This window comes from Leopardus geoffroyi, chromosome B1 (genome assembly GCF_018350155.1).
Source record: "Leopardus geoffroyi isolate Oge1 chromosome B1, O.geoffroyi_Oge1_pat1.0, whole genome shotgun sequence".
Taxonomy (NCBI): domain Eukaryota; kingdom Metazoa; phylum Chordata; class Mammalia; order Carnivora; family Felidae; genus Leopardus; species Leopardus geoffroyi.
Window position 1 is genome coordinate 194,106,186 of NC_059327.1, and position 19,347 is coordinate 194,125,532.

Sequence of the window (19,347 nt, forward strand, 5' to 3'; positions counted from 1 at the left end):
CCAAATAATTTTTTGGTGTTTTGATTTTATTAGAAATCTCAATTCACATTTACATTAGTGTAAAATAAGATTAAATATTTTGTTTTGAGCTCCCATGAAGTCATGATCCTGGCAGTTTTAGACAGATACCTAATTTTGTTGAGCTGAATGGTCTTTTTTGAAATTATTTGTGCAGTAGCCAGAATTTGTGTATGTCTGTCTCCATTGCTGTGTGAAAAGACAGTGGGAGTGGGAACCTATCATTCAGAAAAACACATATTGAATCAGTTTTTTAAAAAATGTTTATTTTTGAGAGAGAGAAAGAGTGCTTGAGCAAGCATGAGCAGGGGAGGGGCCAAGAGGAGGGGGCGGGGTGGACAGAGGATCCCAAGCGAGCTCTGTGCTGACAGCAGAGAGCCCGATGTGGGGCTTGAACTAACGAACTGTGAGATCACGACCTGAGCCGAGGTTGGACGCTTAACTGACTGAGTTCCCCAGGCGCCCCTGAATCAGTTTTCTGTAATGTGCTGTATAATGCTGTGTCCAAAAAAGAACAGTCGGCAGCATGCCATCCATCTGCTGTTGGAAATACATGCAAGTCTCTGGAAGAGGAAGCAGTCTTGCAGTCTTGTTACTTGTGGTCCCAGGCGTTCTTTTGTTTGTTTTATTGAGGGACAGGAGGACTAGGAAAGATACAAACTACGGCAGACAGATTTCAGTTCAGGCGAAGAGAAGACTATTTTAGACAGCTGTCTAAAGATGAAGGAAGAATCATTTGATGAGAAATCCACCCATTCTTTTAAGTCTCACTATCATTTGAATTAAACATGGCAGGGGAGACCCACCTCTTGGGGCGTGGCTATGATAATGACTCCAAAGTTTCCCCTCTTGTCAGGGTTCTCTCCTTGTGTCACAGCTGACACTTGCAAAATGTTTCTTGCATGTAGGAAAAGACAGCTGTGTAAGCAGACCATCTTCCTTGTTTGAGCTTGTACCTCTTAGGTGGTTCCGTGGCACCTAGTCACCTCCTTTAAAAGTCTGGCCTAAGCACAAAGAAGTGACTTCTTGATTCCCTTAGCTTGAAAGGAAATCTGAGCTTAGCACTTACAGGATCTGAAATTTTATTTTGTAAGGTTGATTCTCTTGTAGTTCCTGTATTTTTATTTCCTTAAGTGTTTAATAAACCTGATTTGAGCAGTTCCCATCAGGGACCATTTCAGTAAAACAAACTACGAGAATTCTTCTGGAGTGAGTCCATCCAACCCCAACTGCATCTTGTCTGTATTTACATGAATCGTAAGTAAAATTACTCATCTGGACTCCTGGCCCTGAGTAATCGAGTGATGAGTAAAGTTTATCCTCCATGTAACCACAGAACAGTATACTTTTTGGGGAGGAGAAATTTTGATAACACTTAAGGGAAAAAATCATGATTCATTGTTTCAGAACTTGACTTAAATGTTATCCTTTTCAGTTAATTAATTTGAGCGGCTAATTTCCTCAGGGGTACCAGGTAATTGAGGTGTCTCCCTTTGTCCTGTGCTTCTTGATAGTAGCAAACCATTAAATAGGCCTTGGCAGTCTTGGAGTAAATGGACTTCGGTGTGTCAGCACATTGTTATATGGAGACTCACTGTTTTCCTACTCTACCTCTCCTTTAGTTGCATGGGGAAATAGACAAGTTATATCTTAACAATAGATAACAATAGATAAGTTGTATCTAATTTTTATACATTAACTTCAGGGGATACTTATTTAGTATTTGATGAAACACTATATATACTTGTTTTACATTTACCTTGGGTTTTGTAATTGATTTCACGAATTATGGGGACTGTTCATTCTTAGAATAAAATACAAGTTAATGTAAAATGCCTTGGGGTGCCTGACATCAGGTGCTCAGTCAGTGCTGGGTGGTGTTCTAAGTACCTATACTTACATATACTGACTTGTTTAAAATTTTTTTTTTTTTTCAACGTTTATTTATTTTTGGGACAGAGAGAGACAGAGCATGAACGGGGGAGGGGCAGAGAGAGAGGGAGACACAGAATCGGAAACAGGCTCCAGGCTCTGAGCCATCAGCCCAGAGCCCGACGCGGGGCTCGAACTCACAGACCGCGAGATCGTGACCTGGCTGAAGTCGGACGCTTAACCGACTGCGCCACCCAGGCGCCCCAATATACTGACTTGTTTAAACAGTGCAACGAAGTAAGTCATGTGATCATTTTGATCTTATGGGGAAAACAAGTAGCAGAGGGGTTAACTTGTCTGTGGATTACCCTGGTAATGACCGTTAGGGGTCAGTCTTTGAACTCTCCCTTAAGAGTTCATAGTTATCAGGGGCCTGTAAATACATAATTGTGATATAATTTGATAGAGGAAGGCATAAGGGAGTAAAGCAAAAGGTGAAAATTTTTCCTTAATTGGTCCCTCTTTATTTTTATTTATTTATTTATTTTTAAGTGATTCCAGCTAATCATTGGTTCTCAACTGGAGGCAGTTTATCCCACAGAGGACATTACACAACATCTGGAAACATGTTTGGTTGTCACATCTTGGCAGAGTTGGCAAGAAGGGATGCAACTGGCATCTAGTGGGGAGGGGTCAGGGGTGCTGCTAAACATCCTCTGATGAACAGGTCAGCCCTCCGCAGCCACACACTTCTTGGCCCAGAATGTCAGTAGTGCTTCTGCTGAGAAATCCTGCTTTATGTATTTCTGTTTTGTGTACATCTTTCCATGTTAGCACATACATTTAATACCTTTAAAAATTTTTTTTAAATGTTTTTAATTTTTGTTAAAAATTTTTTAAAGTTTATTTAGTTTTAGAGAGAGAGTGCATGTGCACAAGCTGGGGAGGGATAGAGAGGGAGACAGAACCCGAAGCAGTCTCCAGGCTCTGAGCTGTCAGCGCAAACCCCACGTGGGGCTCGAACTCCCAGAATGCGAGATCCTGACCTGAGCCAAAGTCAGATAGCTGAAGTCAGATGCTCAACCAGCTGAGCCACCACGTTGCCCCTTAATGTTTATTTTTGAGAGAGAGAGAGTGTAAGCGGGGCCGGGGCAGAGAGAGAGGGAGACCAAGGATCTGAAGTGGGCTCTGTGCTGACAGCAGAGAGCCTGATGCAGAGCTTCAACTCGTGAACTGGGAGGTCGTGACCTGAGCCGAAGTCTGATGCTTCACAGACTAAGCCACCCAGGCACCCCTACCTTTAATCCTTTTAATGGCTTACTATAGTAGTGTCTGTGTCTGTCTTAGTCTGTTTGGGTTGTTATAACAGTGGTGGGTGGCTTAAACAACATTTATTTCTCACATATCTGGAGGCTGGGAAGTCCAGGGTTAGTTACGGTGCTGGCAGATCTGGTTTCTGGTAAGGGCTGTTTTTCTGGTGTGCAGACCGCCCTCTTCTCATTGTATCCACACATGGTCTAAAGAAAGGAAGCAGACTCTCTCCTCTCTCATGATGGTGTTCATCCCAACACAGAGCCTCCACTCTCATAACCTCCCAGAGGACCTATCTCCAAATACCATTACATAGTGGGATTTGGGTTTCAAGACAGGAATTTTGTGGGATCACAAATGTTCGGTCCATAGCCATGTCTTAATTTCTTAAATGGCTTCCCTTTTGGTGCATGTTTAAGTATATTTCTTTTTTCCCCCCTAAAATACTATATTGCTTCAGTAGGAGTGTGTGTGTGTGTGTGTGTGTGCACATTTGTGTACTTGTGCACGTTTGCTCAGTATTTCTGTAGGATAAGGTCTTAAGGTATTTGGCATTAAACATAAAAACTCCGTATTGCAAAGTTTTTCCTCTTTCCCCCAGAAAAGTTGTGTTGTTTTGCTGGATCTTAAAAGTGTAATGGTATTCTGCTGGACAGGCAAAGAGGAAGGGCTTTCCAAGTGGAAGGTAAGCACAGTGGCATAGGTAGGAAGCCTATTAGTGTGAGGGGAACTGTGGGTAGCCTGAGTTGAATTGAGGGTCAGGGTGGCAGAAGGCAAGACAGACTACTAAATAAAAACACTTATTTTGAAAACGATCATTTTATTTCATTATTTACAAATAATTTTTTCCTTCTGATGTGATCAATATCACTTAAGATTATTGTCCTAGGAAATAGTTTCTACATGATATAAAAAGTATACGATGAAAAAAGTTACCTGTTGCGTATGAGAGAGGCAACATAGATCCAAACAGACAAAACATTTTTGGGGTATGGGTGGATATATACAGCTAAAGCAAATTCAACATTAGGAACATCAATATTATGTACTCCAGTGCTATATACTGCTTCAATTAAAGGCTTCAGTTCAGAATAGGGCATGTGAAGGGGAAATCCAGAGAACTGAAGGAAAAAACACAACCAAGATTTGTAGTCATTAGTGAAGCTTGAAGATTTCATTGTATTTTTTCTTCCTGTAAACATATGCAATTCTTAATTCTCTTGTCTTCTTCTGCATCTCAAAGTCACTTGTTTAGTTCTGCTCTTCTATTCAACTATATATTAGCAATACAGAAAATGGAGAGGGGCCAGATGGCTCTTTTGTTTAGTTGCTAGTATACTGGTGTATAAGACAGCTGTTAGCACCCAGCCACCCTCCACTTCTTTCCCTCTGCCTGATAGCCCTGAGTTTGTGTGGTAACCCATGTATTTCCAGGGACCTGGATTCAGCTAATCAACACTCTTTCCCTGTGGCCACACCGATCTGTCAAAGTGAGTCTCAGGAAACTGGATAAGAATAATGGCACACAGATGCTCTCGCCTGCTCTGCACAGTGTGTGTGCAGATGTGAGTCCTGCCCTGGAGCTGTTCTGCTATTGGATACCATGAAAACAGCGAGCCCAACACCGCTGTGCGGTGGAGGGCAGGGTGGAAAGACTTCAAGAAGACTGGTGCACTCTGATACTGTGACTTAAATAAGTCAGTGAATTCTTTTCATTGCCCAAGACTGAATTACGTGTTTTGTTCCTTGAAGACAGCCTCGCTGAAAACCTGGTTGTAGTCCATGAATAGAATTAAATGTCCAACTTGACGTCACGCTGTTCAGCCAACAAGGCTTACTGTCTTAGTTTGAGACTGCTTTCTAGGTTTTATTATCTGGCTATAGGATGTGAACACAGCACTACTGACAGGCAGGAGGGCACACGTATTAATGAGAATTTTCCTTTTTTTTAAATTTTCTTAAACGTTTTTAAATTTAATTTTGAGAGAGAGCACAAGTGGGGGAGGGGCAGAGAGGGAGACACAGAATCTGAAGCAGGCTGCAGGCTCTGAGCTGTCAGCACAGAGCCCGATGCGGGGCTTGAACTCACGGACCGTGAGATCATGACCTGAGCTGAAGTCGGACATTTAATCGACTGAGCCACCCAGGCGCCCCTGGTTGGTTTCACCTTTATGCACAGTTGAGCCTAATAGGATTTAGCCAGGTATTTTAATTGAATTCAAGACTTTTGAATGCATTTTATTTAAGGTATTTTTCATTGCATTACTCTCTTAGCGTTTTCAGTGTCTAGAGGCATTTTGCTGTTTAATAATAGCTTAATTACTGAGATGTGAACTTTTAATTACATCCTTTAGCCTATGCTGCTACATCTATGTGCTTTGGAGAGCAGAGTCAGCATTTTGATTCCAAAAATCCATTACCAAGCAATTTCCAATTTGAAATGCAGTCCACAGGCTCAGTTTAGAGCCATTGCACTTACCCGGTAGTCTCCCAGCTGCTTGAGCAGCTCTCCTCTGTGGTCGTCTTCCACGTCCTCTCCTCTGCTTCTCTCTAACAGAGGCAGGAAGTGTCGTAGCGCGGAGGTGCAGTACCTGTTCCACCTGGTCAGATGCCGTGGCCGCCAGTCCATGATTTTCTCTTTGAGTATTTTTTCAATCCTGTTTATAAAAAAGAAGCTCCACCTTTTGCTGATTGGATTCTGTCAGCAGAGGTACAGCTTGTATGCGGTGGGGATTCAGTGACATGGTCATTCACTAGGCGCATTTATGTTGACAGCCTTAATTAACTCTCTGTAGGGCTGTTAATGCCGCATGTTGATTCTTTACCCTGTGCTGTGATTTCTGTTGATGAGTATTGTTTTTCTAGATTGCCTCGAGACTGTTTTCAGAAAAGCCATCCTCGCTAAGCTTTATATCCTATGGATCCAGTACCTGTCATATTAGCTATAAAGCAGGATATCAAAAATTAAGTTTCAAACACAGAATAAAGGAAAATAGCTACCATTTATTGAGCCTTTTTTTTTTTTTTTTTTTAACCAGGTACTGTGCAAAATGCTTTTTTTCTTTCTTTTTTTTTTTTTTTTTTAATTTTTATTTAATCCTAACAGTGACTTGGGGGCACCTTGGTGGCTTAGTTGGTTAAGCATCTGACTTCGGTTCAGGTCATGATTTCACAATCCGTGAGTTCGAAACCCACATCGGGCTCTGTGCTGACAGCTGGAGCCTGGTACCTGCTTGGGATTCTGTGTCTCCCTCTCTCTCTGCCCCTGTCCCGCTCATGCTCTGTCTCTCTCTCAAAAGTTAATAAACAGGAATCCTAACAGTGACTCTATGGGTGGATTTTACTTACCTGGGGACAGTTTGAAGTAGGATAAGTGAGTTGACAATGGCAAGGGAGCTGGGTTTGAGTCAAAACCCTGTCAATTCTAAAGCCTCCTGTGTATCCCTAACCAAACACAGATTTAGGGGACCAGCCAGCTCCCCACTGCTCAGTAGCTGTAGGATCCACTTCTTGTTTGGCACATTCTACATATTTTCATTCTGGGTTTCAAGATGGCCCGAGTAAGAGAGTATGGGTGAATTGCCACACACTTCATCAGTATTGGAAGAATAAATGATGTGGGTCTAATTAATACAGTATCCTGAAACCATCAGAAGAAACAAAAAAGACTTTTGGGGGGAGTTAGTTGCTCTAGGTGGGGGTCTCCAGTAAGGCTTTATATAGATTTGAAATTGAGAATAAATTGGTGTCTTCTAGTCGTAATAACTTAAAAAGGGTCACCGTTATTCTTGTGTGTTTGACATGCTGCTCTTTACACAGCTTGATACAGTAGAAAGAGCACATAGGCTTTGAAATCAGAAAGACCTGGCTGGGCACAGAAGCCCCCTCTAACACTTAACAAGTATGCTGACCTCTCTGAACCTCGGTTTCCACATTTGCAAAACTGGAAGAGTAAGTTTTGTTTTACAGGGTTATGAGGATTATGGGGACTTAATATAATTAAATCTCATAGAGACCAGCCTTCCCCATGTGTTTGGTTTATAAACTAGCTGCAGTTCAGTAAGCCACTATTGGACAAAAGAGGCATATTTTAAGTTGAGGATTATGACATGTCTGAACAGGAACCATAACAACATGATGCTGAACTCTAATCTGAGGCAAAGTTTTGGAAAACTACCTGTCATCGCTGGAGCTCACTTCTGTTTGTTCCATCCGCCCTTTGGGCTGTGGCATTTAGAGATCACATCTGTATTTGGTATCTGTCTATAAACATGAACTAAAGTTTAACTGCTCAGATTATGGATCCAGGCTGAGAATTGTTTAGTTTGGGATTACACTCCTAGTGACAGATTGCATGTGGATTTATGGGTATTGTATGACCTGTCTTGTAGCTCAGCTGCGGCCGCTTTGTCTGTGCGCTGGTAAATTAGTTCTTCTGGCTATAAAAGAGGAAATAGTTCAGAAATTCCAGAAAAACACTTAACTTGAATTTGAATAGCTATACATCCTTTTCTAAATCTTTTTTAAAAAGTTACGAAATCTCAGACTTTCAGATATAGTATAATGGATGCCAATGTACCCATGACCCACCTGAAGTACAATATCACAAATAAATTATGGCGGTTTGGTTCTTTCTCATTTTCATCTCCTTTCTCATCACAGAGGTAACCAGGACCTGAATTTGTTTTTTAGCACTTTGGTTCAACATACAACTACTGTGAGCCAGGCATTTTTTTCAGGTGATGGGTATATAGCCATGAATAAAAATCCCTGCTCCCCTGGTGTTTACATCACACCTGGTAGAAACAGGCAAGTTAATAAAATGTATTTATGATTTTATCACAGATCTATGTATCCCCAAACAATGTGTTGTTTTCGTTTGGGTATTTTCTAAACTTTATGCAATAGTTTTTTTTTTAAAGTATAGTTGACACACAATGTTCATGAGTTTTAGGTGTACAACATAGTGATTGGACAAGTCTATTTATGCAATAGTTTTACACTGTGAATATGCAGCTTGCCTTTCCTCCCTTAACATTACCTTTAGAGATAATAACATACATATTTTTAGAGTGCTAATAAGATTTATTGACATTGATTCATTCATGTAACTACTATAAAAGATTCCATTATGGGGGCGCCTGGGTGGCTCAGTCGGTTAAGCGTCTGACCTCAGCTCAGGTCACGATCTCACGTTCCGTGAGTTCGAGCCCCGCGTCAGGCTCTGGGCTGATGGCTCGGAGCCTGGAGCCTGCTTCCGGTTCTGTGTCTCCCTCTCTGTCTGCCCCTCCCCCGTCCATGCTCTGTCTCTCTCTGTCTCACAAATAAATAAATGTTAAAAAATTAAAAAAAAAAAAAGATTCCATTATGTACTATATGTATTTTATCTCATCTAACTCCAGTTTTTAGGCTAGAATCTTTCTATGAAAACAGTCTTGTATATGTCACCTTGTACACATGGAAGAATTTCTCTAGAGCACTGTTTTTTAAACTTTTTGGAAAGGTCTGGATCACCTTATAAAATCTGGATCACCAGTATAAAATAGATTTTATACTGCACACTCCGTATACACACACACATATAAACATGTAGTAACAAAAGTATTAGTAAACAATTTTCATGCTTACTATGTAACAATCTTACTACAGCCAGGACCCTCTAAATTAACTTTACGAGCCTCTAGTGGCTCATGCCCTGTGGTATGACTTCATGTTTTTTGTTTTTTTTTTTCAACGTTTATTTATTTTTGGGACAGAGAGAGAGCATGAACGGGGGAGGGGCAGAGAGAGAGGGAGACACAGAATCGGAAACAGGCTCCAGGCTCTGAGCCATCAGCCCAGAGCCTGACGCGGGGCTCGAACTCACGGACCGCGAGATCGTGACCTGGCTGAAGTCGGACGCTCAACCGACTGCGCCACCCAGGCGCCCCTGACTTCATGTTTTAATAGCAGTCATGAAATCTGATGATTAATTTAGTGAATTGAGTCCAGCATTTAAAAAATTAAGTAGAATATATTTTGTGGTACTTTAATGTCCTGAGGCTCATTATATCAAAATTTGTTTTTCCACATTTGTATATACTGGTTCACGATAATGGTCGTAATTTCTTATTGTGAGTGGGCTCAAATAAGTTTGAGAAACATTATTTTTAACTGAATATCTAGAAATAGAACTAAACGTCAAAAAATACCTGGCTACCCAGTATAATGATTTAAAATCCCCCACTTTTCTTAGCCTACATTGTTAGAAGAATTATACCTGAACACTGGAAAGGCCAGGATATAGAAGATTTCTTGAAAAGAAAGACTTCCATAGCTTGGGCTTGGTGACATCAAAATTTATCCGTAGTGGAGAGTCATGTCGTTGAATATTAAACCAAATCTAAAAAAGACCAGACTAACTTAGCATATGTGGCAGCAGAAATACATACGTGTGTGAGTGTGTGTGCGCATGTGTAGAGAGGAAGCCGACAGCAAGAGAACACACACATTTTTTGCACATTTTGATTTGTAAAACCAGCGTGCATTTTATAATCAGACATAAAATTGTCATTGGCCATTTTTTCACATTTTTTTATATCTGAACTTGAGGTGCGCCTTACGTTGATTGTAGGTTGATAAAATAAGATAGTTCCTGATCAGAAACTTTAAACTTTTTAGGAGAGGCTGGCTTTTCTAGCCTCCTAATTGAGTTAGGTGTGTACCTCTTTGCTTCCACAGCATCTCTGACTAGCACCTGTCTTGTTGAGGCATGCAGCATATTGGTTCTGAACCAGGCCATTTGTATTTGAATTCTGGCTCCAACATTTACTAACTGTGCGACCTTGGATGATTTATTTAAGTTCTGTGTACCTCTCTTTCCTCCTTTATAAAACTGGGTAATAGTACCCACCTCATAAAATTGTTGAGGAGATTAAATTAGTTAATTTATCTATACCTGTTAGAACAATGCCTGTTACATAGGTGCTCAATAATTGTTCGCTAATTTTTTATTATTAGTATCATTGTTAATAATGGCCTACACCTGCCTCCTCACTAGATAGTACCTTGTTGTCTTAAGGACTGTTGCCATGTGCTTTATTCACTATCTTTAGCATATAGCATAGCTTCTGGTATATAGTAGGCATATTGAATGACTGCATGAGTGGTAAATTTGTCCATTCAACATATTTATCAAGTATCTTACATGTGTAGGCTCAGTTTCAGTCACTTGGAACAAAGTAGTGAATGAATCGGAGTTTCTACCCTTTTGCAGTAGCTAGTGAGAACATAGTGTGAACAAATAAGTAAACATATGGGATTGTCAGATGATGTTACATGATGTCGCAGCTTGTTTCATTGACCTCAGTTCTTCATCCCGTCCTATACTCACACTCTTTGCCATGTTACTTTGTCTGCATCTCCTCCCACTGAAAGGGTTGTTGAGATGTTCCTGCTCCTTGACTTTTGGCCAGCCGAATGGGACGGAAGTGCCCTTGTGTAACTTCTGAATCTAAGCTTAAGGGGTTCCGTGTGTTCCTGCTTGCCTTCTTGTGCTTCTGTCATTGTCACTGCCAAGTCCCAGAATAAACACACACGAAGCACAGCTGTCCCAGCTGACCCACAGATCGATGAGAATAGCTATCTGAAGACATTTAGTTTGGGGATGGGCTTTTACTATTTTTACTGTGGCAACAGCTAACGGTGCAAAGGCTGTGGAGAAAACGACACGGGAAGAGATGTGGAGTTTCAGGGTGGGCAGGGAAATTCTCACTGGAAAGATGACATGTGATCAGAAATGCAAGAATTGAGGGACAATATTATGATGATATCCAGTAAGGGGGAAGGTCATCTATGCAGAGGAAATAGCAACTGCAAAACCTGCTCGATGTGTTGAGGAACAGCAAGGAAGATGGTAGCTTTGGAAGAGTGAGCAAGCTAGAGCAAGTAAGAGATGAGATCTGTGGAGGATGGAAGCGGGTGGGATGGAATGCCAGTCAAGTCACGGGAAGCCTTGTGGATTAGTTTAAAGGTTTAGGTATTTGCTTTTAGAGTGAGCAAGGACGCCATTGGAGTATTTTAAGCAGAGGGGGTGACATAGTCTGCCTTCCATTCTAACACTAATATTCTCTGTTGCTTTGAGACTATACTGAAGGGGATAAGGGCAAGTAGTGAAGTTTCCCATTAGGAAGCTATTTCGAATAATCCAGGTAAGAGCTACAGTAGTGTGGACCAACATAGAAGCAGTGAAATTGGTGAGCTATGGTCAGACTCTGGATATACTATGAAGCCAATAGGATTTGCTAATGAATTGGTTGTGGGAGAAAGAGGAACCAAAGGTGACTCCAAGGATTTTGGCCTAAGTAACTGCATCAAAGAATTGCTATTTATTGAAGTCAGACTGCAAAAGGAAATTGGAGTTCAAGTTTGGGCACATCGTTTGAGATATCTGACATCTATATGAAGATGCTGAAGAGACAGTTGGATATTTCAGTCTGAAGTTCCGGGAGCTAGGTGAGCTAGAGATACATTTAGAGATCATTAGCATATATATGTTCCTAGGGAGAAAGTATAGATAGCAAAGATGTTTGACGAACTTGCTTTGAGCTTCTGCTTTTTCAAATTTGGAGAAATTAAAAAAAAAAAAAAACAGGAAAGGATAGAAGTGGCAGTCTGTGATGTAGGAGGCTTTGATACTTGGAATTCAAGAAATTGTTTTAAGAAGGCAGGGTCTTTAATAATTACAGTTTTGCTGTTGAGTAGGGAATGTGCAGAAGAGTAGTGGGAAGTAGTGTTGGAAAAGTTGAAGTCAGATTATATAGGACTTTGAAATACAAGGAGAAAATTTTATTCTTAAATCTGTATGTAGTGAGGTACTTCCGATAAGTACTTTTTAAGCCATAGAATGATGAAGCTGAATATTCAGAAACTTAATCAGGTATTAGTGTACCAAATAATGGATTGAATTGGAGAGATTATTTATTTATAGTAACGCAGGGTAAAGCAATAATGGCATGGCCTGGGAAACAGAACAGGTAGAACTTATATGACTTGGTATCTGTTAATAGGATTGAAATGGGAGGAAGTAAGGGAGAGAGAAAATCAAGGACCATTCTGCAGTGTGAATCTGGGTAATTGACATCCATAGAAATGGGAAGCCAGGAGGAGGAGCTGGTTTTGGAGACAAGAGGGAAAAGATTGGAGTTTTGGGTGTGCCAAGTTTGAGATTTTGATAAAGCAGTTAGGAGTCTGGAAGTCAGTTGAAAATTCAGGATCCAAAGATTTTGGGGCTAGTGACAGGATTATAACTTCTCTGCCAGGGTAACCTAGATAGAGCTGCAATTAATAATGATAGGTATGGTACTGTAAGAAATCTAAATATAGAATCTTCAGGAACATCTACTTTTAAGGGGTAAAAAGAGCCAGTGAAAGAAAACTAAGAAACTTGCAGAGAAAATGAAAACCAAACAGTCCTTTATCTGTAAACCAAGGAGGGGGAAGTGTTCTTTTCATGAAAAGGGTATTAGTCATGTCATGTGCCATAGAAAAGGAGAGGAGAATGAGGAATGAGAATAAACCATTGGATTTATTTATCCATTAGCAAAACAATGGTGCTTCTCAGAGTCAGGGGAAGAGGAGCTAGATTATTAAAAGGGTTAAAGTCTGAATGTACTGAGAATGTAGAAGCAGGGGATATAATTAGTAATTGAATCATTTTGGAAGCAAAGGAAAGAGGCGCAATGGTACAAGCACACCTCTGAGATATTGTGGGTCTGGCTCCAGACCACTGTGATAAAGTGAATATCACAATAAAGTAAGTCAAATGAGTATTTTCGTTTCCCAGTGCATATGAATGTCATGTTTACACTATACTGTAGTCTATTAAGTGTGCAATAGCATCATGCCTAAAGAAACAATGTATATATCTTAATTAAAAATATTGCTAAAAAATGCTAACCATCATCTAGGCTTTCAGCAAATTATAATCATTGATCACAGATCATCATAACAAATATAATAATAATGAAAAAGTTTGAAATATTGCAAGAATTACCAAAACACGATACAGAGACACAAAGCGAGCAAATGCTGTTGGAAAATGGCACTGACTGACTTGCCTGGCAAAGAGTTGCCACAAACCCTCAATTTGTAAAAATCATAGTACTGTGAATGTAATGGAGCTTCTTGTTTCTTGAGGTAGGCCTGTATTGCTATAAACTTGCCTCTTAGAATAGCTCTTACTGCATCCCAAAGATTTTGTTTGTCATTTTCATATGTCTCCATGTATTTTTTAATTTCCTTTAAAAAATATTTTTAGTGTGTATTTATTTTTTGAGACAGAGCATGAGTCGGGGAGGGGCAAAGAGAGAGGGAGTCAGATTCTGAAGCAGGTTCCAGGCTCTGAGCTGTCAGCACAGCTGACATGATGGGCTCAGAGCCCATTATGGGGCTTGAACTCACAAACTGCGAGATCATGACCTGAGCTGAAGTCGGACACTTAACCAACTGAGCCACCCAGGTGCCCCTTTAATTTCTTCTTTGATGTCATGGTTCAACCATTCTTTGTTTAGTAACATTTTATTTAGCCTGTATGTATTTGTCTTTTTTCCAGATTTTTTTTTCTTGTGATTGATTTCTAATTGCATAACCACTGTGGTCAGAAAAGATGCATCATATGATCTCAGTCTTTTTGAATTCATTAAGACTTGTTTTGTGGCCTAACACATCTATCCTGGAGAAAGTTCCATGTGTACCTAAAAAGAATGTGTATCCTGTTGTTTTTGGATGGAATGCTCTGTACATATGTTAGGTCCACCTGGTTTAACGTGTCATTCAAAGCCACTGTTTCCTTGCTGATTTTCTGCCTGGATAATCTATCCATTGATATAAGTGGGGTGTTAAAGTCCCCTACCATTATTGTATTACTGTCAATTTTTTTCCCCTTATGTCTGTTAATAGTTGCTTTATGTATTAAGGTGCTCCTATCTTGGTTGCATAGATATTTACAACTGTTATATCCTCTTCTTAGACTATTCCCTTTATTATTATATAGCATTCTTTGTCTCTTGTTATAGTCTTTAAAGTCTATTTTGTCCAATATAAATACTACTACCCCAGCTTTCTTTTAATTTCCATTTGTATGGTAAATGTTTTTCCATTCCTTCCTTTCAGTCTTCACGCATCTGTCAGAAAAAATCATTTGAGCATGCTTCCCCATGGTATGTTATTTTTATGCTAGCTTCTAAAGAAGCTAGAAAGAGAAGAACAAAAAAGTCCAAAGCCAGTAGAAGGAAGGAAATAATAAAGATCAGAGCAGAAATAAATGAAAAAGATAAAAAAAAAAAAAAGAAAAAAGAAACCAGGAGGTGGTTCTTTGAAAAGGTAAACAAACAATTGATAAACCTTTAGCCAGACCCATCAAGGGGAAAAAAAAAAGGACTCAAAATCAGAAATGAAGGAAGAGAAAGAACAACTGACCATAGTAATTATTTTTATTTAGTAAATATTTTAAGAGAATATTAATATTATTTTTATTTAGTAATTATTTTAAGAGAATATTATGAAAAATTATATACCAACAAACTGGACAACTTAGAAGAAATGGAGAAGAAATGGATAAATCCTAGAAATATGTAACTTAAAACTAAATCAGGAAGAAATATAAAATTTGAACATACCAATTACTAGCAATGAAATTGAATTAGTAGTCAAAAAACTAACAAAAGTTTAGGACCAGGTGGCTTCACAGGTGAATTCTACCAAACACTTAAAGAAGAGTTAATACCTACTCTTTTAAAACTATTCCAAAAAATAGAAGAGGAAAGAAAGCTTCCAAATTCATTCTACAAGGCCAGCATTACCCTGATACCAAAATCAGACAAAGACACCACAAAAAGAGAAAACTACAGGCCAGTAGCTCTGATGAACATTGATGCAAAAAATCCTCAACAAAATATCCTCAAACCAAATAAAAAATATATTTAGAAAGTCATTCACCATGATCAGGTGGGATTTATTCTAAGGATGCAAGGGTGGCTCAGTATTCACAAATTAATCAACATAATACATCACATTAACAAGAAAAAGGATAAAAACCATATGATCATCTCAACAGATGAAAAAAAAGCATTTGGCAAAGTACAACATCCATTCGTGATAAAAACTCTCAACAAAGATTTAGAGGGCACATGCCTCAACATAATAAAGCCATATATGAAAAACCCACAACCCACATGATACTCAATGGTGAAAAAACTGAGAGCTTTTCTTCTAACATCAGGAACAAGGCAAAGATGTTCACTTTCACCACTTTTATTCAACATAGTACTGGAAGTCCTAGCCATAGCGATCAGACAAAAAGAAAAGGCATCCAAAGTGGTAAGGAAGAAATAAAACTTTCACTATTTGCAGATAACATAATGCTGTATAAAGAAAATCCTAAAGATTCTACCAAAAAACTCCTAGAACTGATAAATGAATTCAGTAAAGTTGCAGGATAGAAAATTAATATAAATAAATCTGTTACAGTTCTATACACTAATAATGAAATAGCAGAAAGAAATTAAGAAAATAATCCTATTTACAATTGTACTAAAAATAATAAAATATGTAGGAATAAACTTCACTAAGGAGGTGAAAGACCTGTACTCTGAAAACTATTAAACATTGACAAAAGAAATTGACACAAACAAATGGAAAAATATTCCCTGGTCATAGAGGGAAGAACAAATATTGTTAAAATGTTCATACTAGCCAAAGCAATCTACAGATTTAATGCAATCCCTATCAAAATACCAAAGCATTTTTCATAGAACTAGAACAAATCCCAAATATGTATGGGACCACAAAAGACCCCAAATAGACAAAGCAATCTTGAAAAAGAAGAACAAAACTGGAGGTATCACAATCCCAGATATCAAGAAATACTACAAAGTTGTAGTAAAGCAGTATGGTATTGGCACAAAAATGGACACACAGATCAATAGAATAGAGAGCCCAGAAATAAACCCATGCTTATATAGTCAATCTTCTAAAAGGAGGCAAGAATATGCAAGGGGAAAAACAAATGGTGTTGGGAAGACATGCAAAAGAATGAACTGGCCCACTTTCTTACACCACACACACAGAAAAAAAACTCAAAATAGGTTGGAGGTCTAAATATGAGACCTGAAACCACAAGAATCCTAGAAGAGAGAACCAGTAGTAATTTCTCTGAAATTGGCTGTAGCCACATTTTTCTAGATATGTCTCCCAAGAGAAGGGAAACAAAGGCAAAAATAAAATACTGAGACTACATAAAAAAAATAAATAAATAAAAAATAAAAAAACAAAACCCGTGCAGCATAGGAAACAACAAAACTAAAGGACAACCTATAGAATGAGAGAAGATATTTGCAAATGACATATCGAGAAAGGGTAAGTATCCAAAATACATAAAGAAAGAACTTATATGACTCAGCACCAGAAAACAAAACAAAACCCCAAGTAATCCAATTAAAAAATGGACAGAAGACATGAACATTTTTCCAGAGAAGATCTACAGATGGCCAACAAACATTTGGAAAGACTTCCAGTATCACTAGTCATCAGGGAAATGCAAATCAAAAACCATGATGAGATAGCACCTCACACCTGTCAGAATGACTCAAATCAAAAATCTAAGAAACAAGTGTTGACAAAGATGTGGAGCAAAAGGAATCCTTGTGCACTCTTGGTGGGAAGGCAAAGTGGTGCAACCACTGTATGACTGTATGGAGACTTCTCAAGAAATTAAAAAGAATTGCCATATCCAGTAATTCCACTACAGGGTATTAACCCAAAGAATATGAAAACACTAATTCAAAAAGATATATGTACCCCTAAGTTTATTATAGCATTATTTACAATAGCCAGATTATGGAAGCAGCCCAAGTGTGCATCGATAGATGAATGGATAAAGAAGTATATATGTACAATAGAATAGTACTCAGCCATAAACCTTGCCATTTGCTATGACGTGAGTGGAGCTAGAGAGTATATATGGTCAGAGAAAGACAAATACCACATGGTTTCACTCATATGTGGAGTTTAAGAAACAAAACCAGCAAAGGGAAAAAATTAAGAGACAAATCGAGAGACAAATTCTTTAAATTTTTTTTTTTTTCAACGTTTATTTATTTTTGGGACAGAGAGAGACAGAGCATGAACGGGGGAGGGGCAGAGAGAGAGGGAGACACAGAATGGGAAACAGGCTCCAGGCTCTGAGCCATCAGCCCAGAGCCCGACGCGGGGCTCGAACTCACGGACCGCGAGATCGTGACCTGGCTGAAGTCGGACGCTTAACCGACTGCGCCACCCAGGCGCCCCGACAAATTCTTAATTGTAGAGAACAAACTGATGACTACCAGACGGTAGGTGGGTGGGGGATGGGTGAAACAGGTGATAGGCATTAAGGAGTGCACTTGTGATGAACACAAGGTGATGTAGGGAAGTGTTGAATCACTATATTGTATACAAGAAACTAATATCACACTGTATGTTAACTAAATACTTGAAATAATAAAAATGTTTCTAAAGTAAAAAATATCTTCTATAAATATAGTGCATTTGTGTTTCATGAAACGCTATTTGAACATTAAAAAAAAACGAAGCACGGATATCACCTTACCCCTGTCAGAATGACTAAAGCAAAAAGACAGGAAAGAACAAGTGTTGACAAGGATGTGGGGGAAAAGGAATTACCGTGTGAGCCGGTAATTCCGGTACTGGGTATTTCCCCAAAGAAAACGAAAACAATTTGAAAAGATATATTCACCTCTTTTACTTATTGTAGCACTATTTACAATAGCCAAGATAAGGAAAGAACCCAAGTGTCCACTGATAGACTGAATGGATAAAGAAGATATGGTACATACATATATAATGGAATATTACTGAGCCATAGAAAAGAATGAGATCTTGTCATTTGTGATAATTGGATGGACCTAGAGGGTATGATACTAAGATAAGTCAAACAGAGAAAAATAACATATGACTTTAAGCGTATGTGGAATTTAAGGTAAGTCAAAAAGACAAACAAACCAAACCAAAACAAAACAAAAAACCCCAGACTCTTAAACACAGAGAACTAACTGGTGGTTGCTGGAGGGAGGTGGGTTGGGGGAATGGGTGAAATAGATAAAGGCAATCAAGAGCACATTTCTTAAGGTGAGTACCGAGTAATCTATAAAATTATTGAATCATCGTATTGTACACCGGAAGCTAATATAACACTATGTTAATGGTACTTCAGTACAAAATACACATTGGGGATGCATGCTCAAATGATTTTTCTGACAGATGCCTAAAGTTCAGAGACCACTAAGGTAGAGAATGATGATAAAAAGAATAACAGCAGCTAGTAAACAGTTGTCCCTGTTTGTTAGCTGCTTTGCATTGATCATCTCGTCTGCAGCTTACAACACCATTGTTACCTCCAGTGAAGGAGCTGAGGCTGTATGACATAAGAAACTTTCCCAAGCTCACACAGCTAGTAAGTGATGACACTGAAGTTTAAACTCTGGTACTCGGACCTCGTAACTCCTGTTTTTAACCAGTCTTCTACAGTACCCTTCGTAATTAAGTGTGCCTCCAAAACTGGGTGTAACCAGAATCACCTGGTGGTCCTGGGAATCTGTCTTTAAAAGGGGAAGGGAAGGAGGAAAGGGGCGGGGGAAGAAAAAGGAAGAAGGATGGAAGGGAGGGACCCAGTTTTCCCAGGTGGTAGATTTGCCTCACTTAGCTCTCAAAACACACTGAGGACAGAGCCAGGACACAAACTCAGGTCCTCTGCATCTAAGTTCTATATATTTTCCTTACCCTCATTCTCAGCTGATCAGGCGACTAATTCAACTAAAAGTTATTGTTGCCACTGTGCTTGATACTACATTTAACTGGTATATGTATATGATTATATAAATTTTTTTGATACATAAAATAGTAAATCAGGTCAATTAAAAAAAAAAAGCCATCCAATGGTAATACTTACATTATCGGGACCTATTAAACAGCCCACACTTTTTAAGGGACAGAATGTATCGAATTGTCCATAAAAATGTCCACTGCAGGGATTCCATATTAAATAGTGACTTTGCTCCCGAGTTAGAACATAGGCAGTTGGACCCTGAAGGAAAATAGTCATTAAAACAA

General features: G+C 39.0%; 1 protein-coding gene across 13 annotated transcripts in view; it reads right to left on the reverse strand.

Moving 5' to 3' along the window:
* Positions 1-3,985: 3,985 nt before the first annotated feature.
* Positions 3,986-19,347, reverse strand: part of CC2D2A (coiled-coil and C2 domain containing 2A) — a 151,292-nt gene continuing 135,930 nt past the window's right edge. For 11 of the 13 annotated variants that reach the window (XM_045474503.1, XM_045474496.1, XM_045474504.1 and 8 more), the window contains 5 exons: positions 19,187-19,321; positions 9,461-9,583; positions 7,582-7,640; positions 5,681-5,858; positions 3,986-4,322 (listed from right to left, as the gene is read on the reverse strand). In XM_045474503.1, the coding sequence (XP_045330459.1) occupies positions 4,134-4,322; positions 5,681-5,858; positions 7,582-7,640; positions 9,461-9,583; positions 19,187-19,321 (684 nt within the window). In that variant the 3' untranslated portion in view covers positions 3,986-4,133. The remainder of the gene's footprint in view (positions 4,323-5,680; positions 5,859-7,581; positions 7,641-9,460; positions 9,584-19,186; positions 19,322-19,347) is intronic. The other 2 variants (XM_045474508.1, XM_045474506.1) reach the window with 1 other exon arrangement.